The sequence below is a fragment of the Apium graveolens genome, chromosome 2, assembly GCF_009905375.1.
Source record: "Apium graveolens cultivar Ventura chromosome 2, ASM990537v1, whole genome shotgun sequence".
Classification (NCBI taxonomy): Eukaryota; Viridiplantae; Streptophyta; class Magnoliopsida; order Apiales; family Apiaceae; genus Apium; species Apium graveolens.
Genome location: NC_133648.1, coordinates 314,826,659 through 314,842,045, shown reverse-complemented (window position 1 = coordinate 314,842,045; position 15,387 = coordinate 314,826,659). Strand labels below are relative to the sequence as shown.

At 40.9% G+C, this 15,387-nt stretch overlaps 1 protein-coding gene across 1 annotated transcript; it reads left to right on the top strand.

Annotated features, from left to right (window-relative positions):
- Positions 1-13,324: 13,324 nt before the first annotated feature.
- Positions 13,325-13,714, top strand: LOC141703910 (uncharacterized). The gene has a single exon (XM_074507300.1). It carries the CDS (start codon positions 13,325-13,327, stop codon positions 13,712-13,714), a length of 390 nt encoding a protein of 129 aa, XP_074363401.1.
- Positions 13,715-15,387: the final 1,673 nt, after the last annotated feature.

Genomic DNA, 15,387 nt, shown 5'->3' with positions numbered 1-15,387 from the left:
TTTCTCTTTTACCTTTCTTGTGGATACACAAGAAACTCCCGTGAATTCAAGGTTTCCCTTGTGGATTGAAGGTATTAAAGAATTTCTCGTTGGTTGTTTTGTCCTTGACGATCAAATTACATTGGTTTTTTAAGGCAAATTATGTGTAGGTATAATATTCACATAATTTTATTTATATATAATAATTAATAATATGAAAGGGAGACTTTTGCATACTTAAATTCAAATATTCAACTAACATTAAAGATGTTATTAACATTAATGAAACGTACGTATATGGTATCTCAATTATCACTTCAGTTAATCTTTTGACTGGTCGATGCATCGATCATATGGTTAAATTCGATTTTTAATTTTTATATCCATATAGACTGACAATTGTTGTAGCGACTGGGAATTTCACGATGTAATTAAATGAATAAAGTATAGTTTTGTGCTATAATTATGGTTTATATGGATTTATGTGAATAAATAAAAGGTTAAAAGATTATGTAGTTTAATTGTCATTGTTGTATAATAGTAACTGGGAATGTAAAGTAACTCGTTCCAGTTTGATGATTTATTTGGGTGATTTGATATTTTAAAATGATTTTATGATGGGTATTTTCATTATTTGGGATTTGATTGTAAAATCCATAACAAATAATCAGTTCGCTTAAAAATTTATTTCAAAATATGGGAGAAGAGCTAATTCCATGCTCTTTATTTTAAAATTTGAATTTGTGATATGTTGTAATCTTATAAAGATGATTTATCCCTTTCAGAATGATTTTTGTGTTAAACAAAAGAAAAAAAAACAGAAATTTAGAAATAGATTGTATTTTTACCAAAATACCCCTGCCATTTTGGCTACATATACACCCCATCCTCCCTTTCTTTTCTTTACTTGACCCCGGTCTCATCTCTCTTTTCTCTCTTCTCTCTCTCGGCTTTGTCCCTCTCTCTCTCTCTCTCTTCTTTCAAATCCTCCATTAAAACTCAATCTTCACCCAAGATTTGAGTTCCTTGTGCTCTAATTATGCATATAGATGCTTGCATGTGTGTGTTGTTTGGTGTGTTGTTCGGTTTCCATCAAGAACCATTCGGTTCTTAACCTTGAGTTCGTTTTTGGAGTTCGATTCTTTGCAAGAAAATGATGATTGTGATGTGCATGCTAGTTATCTTGTGTAATTGATGAGAATCAGTGGTTTTTGGTTGGACACCTTCGAATGAGGGCACCACCGAGAAGCCACCGCCACCGACGATGAACTCCGGTGAGTCGGTGGTGAGCTATGATGTTGATTGAGCTCTAACACATTGAAATTGATTAGTTCGATAGTTGCATGTGGTGATTTTGAAAGAAACCGAATGTTAATTTGGTTTAAAAGAATTGGGTTGATAATTATTTGCTTAATTAGTTGATCATTTATAATTAAATTATAAGCATGGATTTGAGTTGATTATGTAATTGATTTGGATGAATTTTTGGTTATATGTCACATGCATGTTAAAATTTGTGGATGCATGTAATTAAAATAAGCTTAAAAGAGTAAACAAGGTTGGTTATGATCTAGAGTAATGATTTAGTATATTTAAGATGGGATTTGATTTTGATTTGAGTTTTTCAAAGGATTTTGGTTCAAAAATTTGGATTGTGAGGTTCAGTTTTTACGAAAAATGGTTCGAATGGGTGGTTTTTGGCTAGAACTAAAGTTTATGCTTGATTCTTGAACTTGCATGTTGATTGTTTCTAATTGAGATATGATTCTTGAACTTGCATGTTGGTTTTGTTACTTGCATGTCGATTATCTGAAAGGAACTTACTTGGTGTGCTTTGTTTTGGTTCGAATTTTGATAAGCAAAAAGGAGAAAAAGTGTTTTCGTGTCGTAATGTTCGAATCGATGACTAATTGCTAAATGTTAAGTATAGTTACGATACTAAGGGTATAGGAGTAAATCATGTTATGTGTTATGTGATTATACTCGAGTACATAAGTTAAGTGATATCGCAATTTGGGTAATCGTTGGACGTTCTGAGAAACGTCGAGTGTTGATTAAGTTACTAATTAGAGATTCTGTTTTGGATTATAGATTCGGTTAGCGGAGGCATTCAGGCTAGTAAAGGGAAGGATATCTTAGGTGACAGTATCTCAGGCTCTGTTAAGCAGGAAAGCTATTTGAGGCAAGTAACTCTGCCTTCTCCTATGATTCGAATATAGAGAGGAAATTATCGATGCCATGATAAAGTAGTGAATCTTTATAGCGATTGTGATAAACCTGTTATTGATTACGAGAAACCCTGATATTATTCCTTGTGATAACTTGATATCAATCCCTGTTCGAGCCTTTTATAGTAACCTTATCGATTCATACCCTGATTACCTTACTTATTTCCTTTGTTATATTATGATCTCGTAAACCTTAAGAGAACCTTTATGAATCTCCTTACGTATTGTTTTGATTAACCTGGATTCTTCGATAACCCGTGAACCTTGTTATGTATTGATCTTTGAAACTATTCTAATTCAGAACTGGTATACTCTGTTGACAATTTGATCAAGATCTTTTATGTTGATCCCTATTTACTTATGATTCGTTCACTTTCCTTGAATTCTTGAATTGAACTTAAGAAAGATTTTCGACTTGAATGAGTCCAAATGATTTCATATTCTTGGTAATGATAAAATGAATTAAGACAACTATTCCTTCTTCCAACACAAAGGTTTTCCAAATGAATTCCTGATGGATTGGATAGAGACGTAAGAGACTAGTGGTACTAGTACAGTCATGTAAGAGGCTAGCGTGGCTAGTCCGATATAAGGCTGAAATAATGCCATAGGTATCATAACGACCAAATGGAGGTCGGTACGGGCTGATCACCCGTATTATATTTAATAAAATGAGTATTCCAATCAAGCTTCCTTATTATTTAATAAAAGAGAAAATGATTACATTTTTAAGCAGCTGCTTCTTTAAAATGAAATGACATGAAATGGATTGAATCGTATCTTCGTTTAATTATGGAATTTGAGAACCCTGTTACTTTGCATTGATATTGATATTGATTTTCGAAGCTTGATTAAATGCTTCCTTTCAATTGAGCAACTCATCAAAGTCCTGCTAATGATTTGTGATGAATTTTGGCTTTCACCCAATCCTGAGCCTTGATTCTTGAAAGCCCAAAAACCTTCTTCATGACCCTTACTTAGCCAATCATGGAAATCTACCACCTAGAGATTTAAAGTAGATGCCTCAAATTTTGATATTGATATTGATTTTACATTATAGAACTGTTTATTTAGTTACTTGCTGAGCTTTTTTGCTCACTTATTTGCTTTGATCTAACCATGGCAGTTAAGCAAGAAGATGACCAGACTTAGGCGCACTGCTCACAAGAGCGTTCCTGGCAGTCCCTACCGGGTTGTAAGTTTCCAGATGCCAGAGCAGGTAGTGGCTGTGTGTGTGAGCAAATATGTTAGTTGGAGGACTTGTATAAGTTGGATCAAATATTTTGGGTTATCTGTCGATTCCATATCGGAATCGAATAAATTTGAATTTAATTATATTTTGGGTTGTAATATATTATCTTGGTTGGTAGTTGTAATCTTGTCTCATACTTAATCCTGTTTAGATCCTGTTATTATTATCGCGGTTTAAAATATCTGATGTTATTATATTAGTTTAATGGTGTGTGGGTCCCCATTTCCAAACCCCGAGATTGAGGGCGTCACAATTGTATAATTATAAAGTACAATAATGAGATGGTAACATTGTCATATGCAAATTGCAAAATTACTTTTTAAATTATAAACGTAATTTATAAGTCGTAGCTCAGTTGAACTTTGTGACAAATCATACTAATAAATATATTTTATATAACTACTAATAATTTTTTGGTCTATGATTCCCGTTTTGAAAAAACAAAAATCAAATGTGTTCACGATAAAAAATCACATTTTGTCATTGTTACTATTATCGTATATTATTTAAGATGTATAGTAAGTAATGAAGATTAAATTCACCCGTAAAATATTTATGAATATTAGAATATTGTTTAATTAGATCGGAAAAAGTTAGAGTATTGAAAATATTAAGTATGTTATCATAAATTTTATTGTTTCATATTAAATGAAGAAAAAAAAAATATTTTTAGGTTGAACTTGAAATTAATATAGTAGAATTAAATATTTTAGTGAAATCGAAGTCAAAATCCGAAAACTCGAAAATACCCCGAATAAGCTCGAAAACTTGAAAATTCGTTAACCTCGACTCGAAAACTCGGTAAGTTTGATAACTCGTTAAAAAACTCGAAAAGCTCGAACTCGTTAAATTGAGATAAGCTCAAAAACTCGATAAAAACCCGGAAACTCGAAAACTCGATAAGCTCGAAAACTCGCGAACAGCTCGAACTCGATTCGTTTAATTTACGGGTCGAGTCCAAACACAATATTCAGACTCAATTTTTTTTGGGTTTGACTCGACTCGATAAAAAAAACTCAAACTCGGATTTAACAAGTACAAACTCGACTCTAATTACACCCCCGACCGAGGATGTACACTTATGACCTACCTAATGAATATAAAGTCAGGCCCTAAAGTGATGCCCCTTCTATAAACATTTCTGATTTCGCTGTTTAAGAGGGGAATTATTCCCCAAACTCCAACAAAACCGATGTTGAAGAACTTCATAGTACATAAAAATGAAATGGGTATCTGGATTCTAATTCTAACATTTCTAACCATCATAAGCATTTTCGAAATTTAGACTAGAACTAATAATTTTGTAACATTAATCTCTAAGACCGAACTACAGAGGGGATAAACTATACTTTTTCAGCCTTCTTTCAAATTCCTGGTTCCCAAACTAGCCAGTCTTAAGCAGGGGCATGCTAAAGACAAGATCAGAGCAAAATTTATCATGTTCCAGAAAGTGATGCTATCTTCGTGCACCTTCAATTGATGGGTACACGATTACAGGGAATCAATCGATCATACAGATATTCCCATTACAAGTCACACGAACATGGCAACAATGAATATAACTTAACGATATGTATATTATAAGATGAGAAAGGAAGCAAGTGGGAAATTGGTCCCGGGGCCGTAGCTCGAAAAGGAAAGAAAATGATCCGAGAGAGGCTAAACATACAGCTTTAGTTGATGAAATGAAAGAAGATTGGGAGATGATTTCAATAATGCAATGTTTCTTTCTGCAACGGGTACGTTTCCACGGGGTCATGTTCTCCACTATACTATGTCTGTCCATATATCCACTATTCTTCGAGCCCCGTTTGATGCAAATATATGTCAGTGTCACCCAATATACACACTGATCACCATCCTTTTCTACTAGTACATACATATCTTCCACCTTTTATAAAGCACCAAATTTTCATGCATGATCGTGTATGGTGTATTACCTGTTCCTGTACCTTCACCATTTTAGGTCACATCATTACAGATCACCAGTATGTTTAGATTGATTTATGGCCTGTTACATCAGCAGAAGATTAGATTAGATGATTCAGTACGCGATTACTGAGGCCCCCGATCTGCAAATTTCCCATGATCAGAGGAACACTTGTACAGAAACATAAATTTCGATTAGCTGCAAAACAAGTTCCATTCGTTTCCTGTTACATGTAACTAAGAACTGAACTACAAACATAGTTAAATACTTAGTAAAAATCTTCCGGTACCATGCTGATTGACTTGTAGATTCCTCTTAATCGAGATCAGGCTGAAAGGAGCTCCTGTGAATTAATAAATTTACATTCTGAAAGTGAACATGTTTTACGAGTTCGAATAATTATCTCACATCCCATGCATACTTGAAATTCTCACGAGCTGGAAATTTCATACTATTCAGAAACGCCGTGTAACTGGAAACTTAAGAGGAGCAACATTTTGACAAACACAGACACTCAATCCTCAATCCCCTGTCATGGTTACGCTCCGGCATTAAACTCTCTTCCTACGAAACTAGTTGTTTGATATAATTTGTTAATTCGAATCATAGAGTTGCATTTGAGTGTTTTAACAAAAGATTTACAAGTGCTGATAACAAACCCCGCCAAGAACGAAGCAAATCAATACATGAAAAGTAAGGCGTTAAACAATTGTCTCCTGGCAGCTCCCAAAGAAGGACGAATAAAATAAGGCACGTTACAGCGTCTCTGCTTGCCTTCTTATGATTTTCTATTTCTGAACTCTAGTGGTAATCTGAATTCTTATTAAGGCATCTCCAATGGTGTTGATGGGCTAAAATGACATAAAATAGTGGTTATGTATAATTTGTCTCTTAGCTGATTTATTCCGATGAAATTGGCTATAATAATTGGCTATATTTATTCCATGGGAGATACTCTAAGCATTTTGGGAAGTTGCATGAATGTTTAGTACTATTTGATTGTTACTAGAAAAGTAGTGTTATATACATAAAATTAGCTGAAAATATATAACAAAATGATATGACAAATGAGACATGATATTTTAATTGTTGCTATTTACGTGAATGCTGATAAAACTAAGACTTAATCATCATAATCATAATAAAACTAATTGCATGGTAAAGACTTGTAATATATTCCTTTCACACAAAAATGGCTAAATATTAGTTGTGCAAATATGATTGCTTGAGTTTAGTCGTCACAGTTCCTACATTAGAGTTTTTTTTTCGGATTCTAGGTGAGAACTTGCTATAATTTGCTATTTAATAGAAAACTCTCTAATGGAATAAGAGAGTGAAATGATGTTATATGATAACTCAATGGCTTGCAGTTGCATATGCAGGAGTCTTGATTTTCCGACGGGCATCGATGCTAATTCTGGTAAATTTTGTTGACCTATTTGTATGTTGAAGATTTATATATATATTTTTTGAGAGAAAATGAGTAAATGTTTTTCTAATTCATCACTGTTATACCCAAAATTTGGTATTGGAGTGAATCGGGTCAAACACGAGTTAAGTGCGGTCAAGTCCGATATTACATTGTGAAAGGATAAGGCGCGTCCATGTAATGGGGACGCGTCCACATGTTAGAGGATGTTTTATGATGGTGAAGCATGGAAGTGCATCGCTTGGGATGGACGCGCCCAAGGAACAAGGACGCGTCAACATTGATAAAGGTATTTGGCAAACATGGTCTTGCGGCAATACCGGTTGGAGGACGCGTCTGTCTTGACTAGGACGCGCGTTGTGAAGAGGAGTGTTGTACACCAGAGTTTGAGGAGGTTATGCAGGTTTCATGAAGGAGAGGACGCGCCCAGGGTCTTAGGACGCGTCCAGTGCCTGGTCAATGTATTTTCAATGGTGATTTTAGGAAAAAGCTTGCATGGAGAGGAGCAGTGGAGATCATTTTTTCTAGCGTATTTGTTGCAGGTACTCTTTGAAGAATTCCCTCCTTGAGACGATCAAGAAGGGGGATGTCCGTGAAAAGCTTGAAGGCCTCCAGGGGTATGCCTGATGATTGAAGGCCTCCTCCTGTATTCAACGGATGTCCTCGTTGGGGATGCGGGGTTAACGTTGGTGTGTGCTTTGGGAACTCTGTTCTTGTATTCAACGGGTGTCCTCGTTGGAGAACTTTGGAGTCGTCCTGCACTTTGCACCCAAGAGCTTGGGATCACCTGTCCTGTTATCTGGTGGGTTATCCTCATTCGGGGGACAAGGATGCGTCCGACACTTGGGGTGAACCGTGGCTATACCTGCGTCCGTAAATCAAGGGAGATAGCGGTAGCGGAGTGTTATCCTTGCGCAGGGAGATGCATTATCCGTGAAGTCCTGCGATTACGGACGAGCCTTGGGCCTTCGCGGTTGGGCCTCATAGTTGGACATTCCTAAAGCTAGCGGAAGACGGACTTCAGATGGGCTTCTACCGGGCCTAGGAATAAGAAGTCTAAGCCCATTAGATTTCTTGTTCCACAAGAACTACGTCAGGCTTGATCCCTATATAAAGGGTACGTAGGCATATTGAGAGGGTAAGAAGTTGAGAGTTGATAAGAGAGCCACCACTTACTCTGATCAATCTCAGCCTAAAACAACCACAAACCACCACACACCGCTTGATCTTCCGGCGAAGAAACACCATCATAGATCTTAATTCCGGCGAGAAACCTCAATTTTCGTTGTTACCAGATTCCTCCGTCAACAAATTGGCGCTAGAAGGAGGGGCTGCTAATTAAGGTCGTAATCTTAGGAGGAAAAGATGTCTTATAATCGTGATGGAAGTTCTTATGATGGAAGTGACAGCAGATTTGAAGGAGAAGGCGGGGGAGGCTACACTCGCCATGAACCCTACGTTCCCAGAAACATGGCGGATCCACCGAAAGCTCCGGATGTGGGGGGAACACCTCCGATTCTCATCAGCAACGCTGATATCTTGGAGCAGTTGTATCGCATGGGGGATACTCTTAATAATTTTCACTCAAGACTGAATACGGTGGAGCGTCGGAGAACAAGGAGAGGTCGTCGTTTTCCCCGTCACGGCCATGCCGTGGGGAAAGCGCCAGTAGTTGAAGGAGATACCCAAGGCAGCAGGGAAAACCCGCGAATCACTCCGCGGCGCTTGGAATATTATGATGATGTAGAACCTATTGTGGAGCTTGTCGATGAGGACACTGATGGTAGGGAAAGGCCTCGCCTTGGTAACCAGGTGGTGCCACGCCAACATAGGTCTGGGCGTACGATGGACGAGCGTCGTCGTGCGGAGAACACTCTGAATCAAGATGAGGAAGGAAGGGATTTTTCAACCTTGAAAAGAAGGCTTGGCATAAGATTGGAAGATGACGATTTGAGAATGCTGCTGATAGAATGGCAAAAGGAAGGAAACGCTGGAGAAGCGAGGCCCCGTGATACAACGCGTGTGCCCCCTGCATTCCAAAGGGATGACAGGGTGCGGCACCGCGAGCACGAGCGTGTCCCTCCGCGAGGAAGGCCTGGGAGCTACTACCGGGGATATCAGAGGAATGGACGAGGAATGATGGGATACCAATATGGGAGAACACCCTATAATGGTAGGAAAGATGGTGCACCCCCCACTGAAGAAGCTCCTGCCGTTATTCCCGTAGCTTCCCACAGTGCTATAGGTAATGGGTCCAGGGCGCGTCCTCATGACCAGGACGGCGGGCGAATTCAAGTAAGAATGCAAAATAATGATGAAATCCCGGGACGCGGTCAAGAGGAACCTCGCGTGCGGGAAAACGTTCAAAACCAAGATGGTAACATGTCATAGCCGCTGCTTCAGGGCGAGGGGCGGCGAAATCCACCTCTACACCCGGGGAGTAATCAAGGGGAACTACAACAAGTCGCAGAGCAACCCCAATAGCCTAATATTCAAACCATTCCTGGAGTAGGGACGTTTAATGTGAACGATCTCAAGAGGTTGCTCAACCATCTTGAGGGAGGAAGAGTAACGGCGACTGCGCAAGCTCCTTCTCCTTTTGCGGCTGTTGTGAGGGAGGCACAATTGCCTGCAGGATACAGGAACACAACCAATGACTTGCGTTTTCATGGGAACTCTGATCCTGTGGAATTCCTGGGGCGCTTTAACATTGAAATAGATGTATATCAAGTACTTGGTTTGGATCGATGTCGTCTCCTGTAGGCCACTTTTAGAGTAGGCGCTCAGCAGTGGTTCCAAAAACTTGGTCTAGGTGTGATCACATCCTGGGAACAGATGAAAACTTTGTTTTTGACTCAATTTCAAGCTGCAGTGAAGTACACACCACCAGTTACCACACTGGCTAATATGAAACAGAAGGAAGGAGAAAGTTTAACCTCATACTTCAAAAGGTTCAATGCAGAATCCACTTTGGTAAGGGGTGCAACTGATGAAACGCTGAAAATACTTCTTATAGCTGGACTGCTTGTGGGAACAGATTTTTGGAAGCACCTGCAAGGGAAGGACCCGGTGTCGTTAGCAGATGTGCTTGCGCAGACGGAATCATTCAAGGCGATTGAGCAGTCGCTCACGGAAATAAAAAAGAATAAAAACACCCATAACTCCAAGGGGCGAGCCAAGAGAAGAGATAGATCCTTGAGCCCAGATTATCGGCGGAATGCCAGAAGCCCTAATAGGGTGAACACCGTAAGCACGTGGAGATAATGGAGCCCGCCATCGAACTATGAGAGAAGGGTCAGCAATTATACACCACTGGCAGCATCCATTGATCATATTTTTGAGGTAAGTAAGGATATAGGAATCTTCAAGAAACCCGACCGTCTGACTTCATGGCAGAGCAGAGACAAAAAGAAGTATTGTGATTACCATGAGTCTACCGGACATGACACCCACGAGTGTCGTCACCTAAAAGATGAAATTGAGGAATTGATCAAGGCTGGGTACCCGGGAGAATGGATTGACAAGGTGAAACGACGCAGGGGAAGCAATGACAAGGGTAAGGATGAAAGACAGCCCCCGCCGGTGGAAGATGTTGAAAAAACAGCAGAAGTTAAGTTTTAGAGGGCTGGAAATATCAGGGCGATTTTTGGAGGACACCCTTTTGTTGGTGATAGTAATCGAGCATTGAAAAGAAATGCGAGAGAGGCGCGACATCCGCCGCTCACCAACATTCACAGCTTGGAAGACAAACCTCCGAAGATCTTCAAGGAAGAGTCCGCTGACATTACATTCAAGGAAAAAGAATCGAGGTGGGTGCATCATCCCCACAATGATGCGCTAGTGATTACCATGCTTATTGGGGCAATGAATGTACATCGAGTCTTCTTGGACAATGGGAGTTCTGCGAACATCTTGTATAACAGCACTTACAAAAAATTGGGTTTCCCGGATAGCGACATGTATTTTAAAGATGCACACGTCTATGGCTTTACTGGAGAAGCAGTGAGAGTTATGGGTTCGGTTAGGCTTCCCGTCACACTCGGGGAAGGAGCTTTGTCGGTCACTCAAATGATAGACTTCAAAATGTTGGATCAAGATTCCGCGCACAATGTGTTGGTCGGCAGACCTTGGTTACGAGCGTTCAGGGTGATAACCTCGATACATCACTTGATGATAAAGTTCCCAACACCAAACGAAGTAGGCAGTCTGAGAGGGTCGCAGTACGAGTCATGCGACTGCTATCACAAGGCTGTTAAAGAATTCCGTAGAAGAAGGTACGAGGGAAAGGGTCTTCCATTTGAGGGTACAGAGGACATTCATACAAAACCGAGTGGAGAGGTTCATGCCCACTATTTCGTAGAAGGTCCCGAAGAGGAAGAAACTTATGTCACCGGGAACTCTGTTTTGACGCTGGGGAATGTTTCGAGGATCCGTAGCGTGGAAGAAGTTGTGGTGAACCATGCAGAGGAGATCATGCAGAAGGAGGTTAACGGGGAGAAATTGGAAGGAAGAAGTGAGATTTTTCAAGGTCTCGAAAATAACTTCAAGGTGGATGCTCCTCAAAAGGAGGACGCACCCTTGAAGAGTAAAAATGGAATTGAGGTTGATGCTCCTCCAAATGAAGACGTGCCCTTGTCACCTGCGTTGCACAAAATAATGCCTTGCCCTGAGGTAGATGCTCTCACTCATGGGGACGCGCCCTCAGATGCAAGAATGGAGGTCGAGGACCCCCGAGACTTTGATTTCGATTTGGATCCCAGGATCCCTATGCCCGCCGAAAAGACGGGACCGGCCGAAGACAAAATATCTATTCCGGTTGACAAAGATGACCCGAACAAGATTTTGAAAGTGGGATCCCATTTAGATGAAGAAATGAGGGGAAGTCTTACCCGCTTTTTAATTGCAAATCTTGATTTCTTCACATGGAGTCATTCAAACGTGGTGGGAATCGACCCAGAAGTAATGTGTCACCGGTTGAATATCTTCCCGAATTATACGGGCATACGTCAAAAACGCCGCCCGGTGAGCGGGGAAAGGGCGATAGCATTAAAAGAAGAAGTAGACCGATTGTTAGAGGTGGGACTAATCAAAGAATCCTTCTACCCCGAATGGCTTGCAAATTCAGTGCTTGTGAAAAAGCCGAACGGGAAGTGGAGGACATGTGTGGATTTCACAGATCTCAATAAGGCCTGTCCAAAGGATAGCTTCCCGCTCCCACGAATTAATCAGTTGGTTGACGCGACAGCAGGGCATGCCTTGATGAGTTTTATGGATGCATACTCCGGTTACAACCAAATTCCGATGTATGGCCCTGATCAAGAGCATACATCCTTCATCACTGACATGGGGTTATACTGTTACATAGGAATGCCGTTTGGTTTGATCAATGCTGGCACAACCTACCAGCAGTTGGTAAACATGATGTTCAAAAACCAAATTGGGAGAACCATGGAGGTGCACGTGGATGATATGCTGGTAAAGTCCAAGGTGGCGAATGATCATATCAGACACTTGATGGAAATGTTTAACATTTTAAGGAGGTTTCGCATGAAGCTGAACCCGCAAAAGTGTGTGTTCGGCGTAGAGTCGGGCAAGTTTTTCGGGTTCATCGTCAACCATAGGGGAATTGAGGCCAACCCCGCAAAGATCAAGGCACTGTTAGATATGAAATCGCCCACCAATGTGAAACAAGTGCAAAGTTTAATTGGGACTGTTCCGTGCTAAATCGGTTTGTTTCCAAATCTTCTGACAGATGTAAAAAATTCTTTAAGGTGATTAAGTTAGCATGGAAAGACTTTGTATGGACACCAGAATGCGAAGAGGCTTTTAGAAGGATCAAGGAGCAACTGGGAAACCCTCCCATGCTGTCAAAACCGTTAGATGGAGAATCTCTGGTACTGTACCTCGCAGTGTCTGAGTATTCAATCAGCGCAGTTCTGGTAAGAGAGGAAGATGGGAAGCAGTCACCAGTGTACTACGTGAGCAAGCGGTTGCACGACGCTGAAACTCGCTACACAAGCTTGGAGAAGTTGGTTTATGCCCTGATTCTTGCATCAAGAAAGTTGTTGCCGTATTTTCAGGCCCATAGAATTGAAGTTCGTACGGCATACCCGCTACGGCAAGTCCTTCATAAACCAGAGTCATCAGGGAGAATGCTGAAGTGAGCTGTGGAGTTGGGACATTTTGATTTGGAATATGTGCCCCGGACAGCGATTAAAGGGCAAGCCTTAGCTGATTTCTTGTTGGAATTTGATTCTGAAGTTGATGACAAAGCTTTGGTGATGCTACATCCACCTCATGTTGAGGAGTCTTTGGAGGAGTTTCCACATCCCTGGTGGATCTTGCATGTGGATGGGGAAGTTAACAATGGAGGAGCAGGTGTGGGTATAGTACTCGTGTCTCCAGAAGGCCACCATCTGATGAGCGCAATTCATTTTAAGTTTTATGCAACAAATAATGATGCGGAGTATGAAGCATTGATTAATGGCCTAAAGATCGCTTTAAAAATGGGGGTGCGAAACCTAATTGCGAGGAGTGACTCAGAGCTGGTGGTGAATCAGGTGAACGGGGGATTTCAAGCGCGAGGCCCAAGAACAGAATTATACTTGAGATGCACACAACGCCTGATTGGAATGTTCAAAGAAGTTAGGTTGGAATATGTTCCACGGGAGAAGAACAGTAATGCAGATGCTCTAGAAAAAATGGGGTCGCAACAAGAGGCTATGTTGTTAGGATCCATCCCCCTTGAAATCCAAGAGATTCCTAGTATCCCAGAGGTAGAAATTATGCAAGTGGATGAGGCTCCCAAGGAAACATGGATGACGCCCATTCTGGCCTATATTCGCAAGGGAACACTCCCCGAGGATAAGTTTAAGGCTCGTCGACTCCGCTATTAGGCTGCAAGGTATGTGATATATGACGAAGTTCTGTACAAGAGAGGGTTCAATCAACCGCTGCTTAGATGTGTTGACGAAGAAGAAGGAAATTACATCTTAAGGGAAGTACATGAGGGAATCTGTGGCAATCACTCGGGGGGTAGCTCGTTGGCGATGAAAGTTTTGCGCCAAGGGTATTATTGGCCTACAATGAAAGAGGATGCTATAAATTTTATCAGGGCATGCGATCGTTGCCAGCGCTTTGCAAACTACTCGTCTATGCCGACGACGCTCTTGACGCCTATGGTAAGCCCATGGCCGTTCGCCATGTGGGGAATTGATCTTATCGGAGAATTACCTAAAGCTAAAGGGGATGTCAAGTATGCAGTGGTTGCGGTCGATTACTTTACTAAATGGGCGGAAGCTATGCCATTGGCTACTATCACCGCAAAGAAAATCAGAGATTTTGTTTTCAACTCCATCGTGTGCAGGTTTGGAATCCCTTACAAGCTTGTCTCTGACAACGGAAAGCAATTTGATAGCAAGGAGTTGCGACAACTATGTGAGGAGTTGAAAATTAAGAAGGAGTTTGCAGCGGTCTATCATCCTCAAAGCAATGAGCAGACAGAAGCTGTTAATTAAATAATAAAGAATACCCTCAAAGCCAAACTGGAAGAACGCAAAGGAAATTGGCCTAAAGAACTCCCGAAGGTGATGTGGTCATACAACACTACACCACGATCTACTACGGGAGAAACTCCGTTCATGCTGACTTACGGTTATGAAGCTATGGTCCCCGTGGAAGTTGGGTCGGGATCGCTTCACAGAGACCGTTACATAGAGGAAGATGCCGAGATTAATCAAAGGCTTCATTTGGATCTCTTGGAGGAGACGAGGGAAAATTCTCAGCTAAGGCTTGCAGCGTATCAGCAAGGTGCCGCAAGGTATTATAACAAGAAGGTAAAGGGGCAATTGCTGAAGGTGGGAGATTTGGTACTTAGGAAAGTGATGCCCAACACAAAGAACCCCCAACATGGAGTGTTTGGAGCTAATTGGGAAGGACCATACAAAATAAAGGCCATCTTGTAGAAAGGGACTTATCACCTTGAAGATATGGAAGGGAAGCTGGTTCTGCGAGCGTGGAACGCGGAACATCTCCGAAAGTATTATCAGTAAGGCGCGGCTTTGGCCCCTTACGTACCTCTTTTATTATATATTTAGGGCTATGCCCGGATTATAGGCTAGAATTAAATAAATTCCTCCTAGCCTAGGGGGGAAGTGCAAGTACTACTTACCTTAGAACTAGTTGAAGGGTCATTCTTTCGAATAATTTCCCCACAGAGCATAGTAGCCGTGGGACTGGTGCAGTTTTGACACCAGAGCGCATTATTATGAAAACTTTGAAATTTTCCAAAAAATATATATTTGCTTGTTAATTTGCTTGGTTTCATGACGCGTCCAAGCTACAGGGCGCGCCCTAGTTAATAGTTTTATGCAGATTTTAAAGGAACAATAGAGTTCAAGAAAAATTGGAATTAAGACGCGTACTACTTTCAAGGACGCGCCCAAGTTATTTTGGTTGATGCTCCGACAGTTTTATGTTCCTTCAAATTTTATAAAAATAATTAAAGGGAAGACGCGTCTTTACTGAGGACGCGCCCCACATGCTCTGTCTTATCTAAATGCACAAGCGC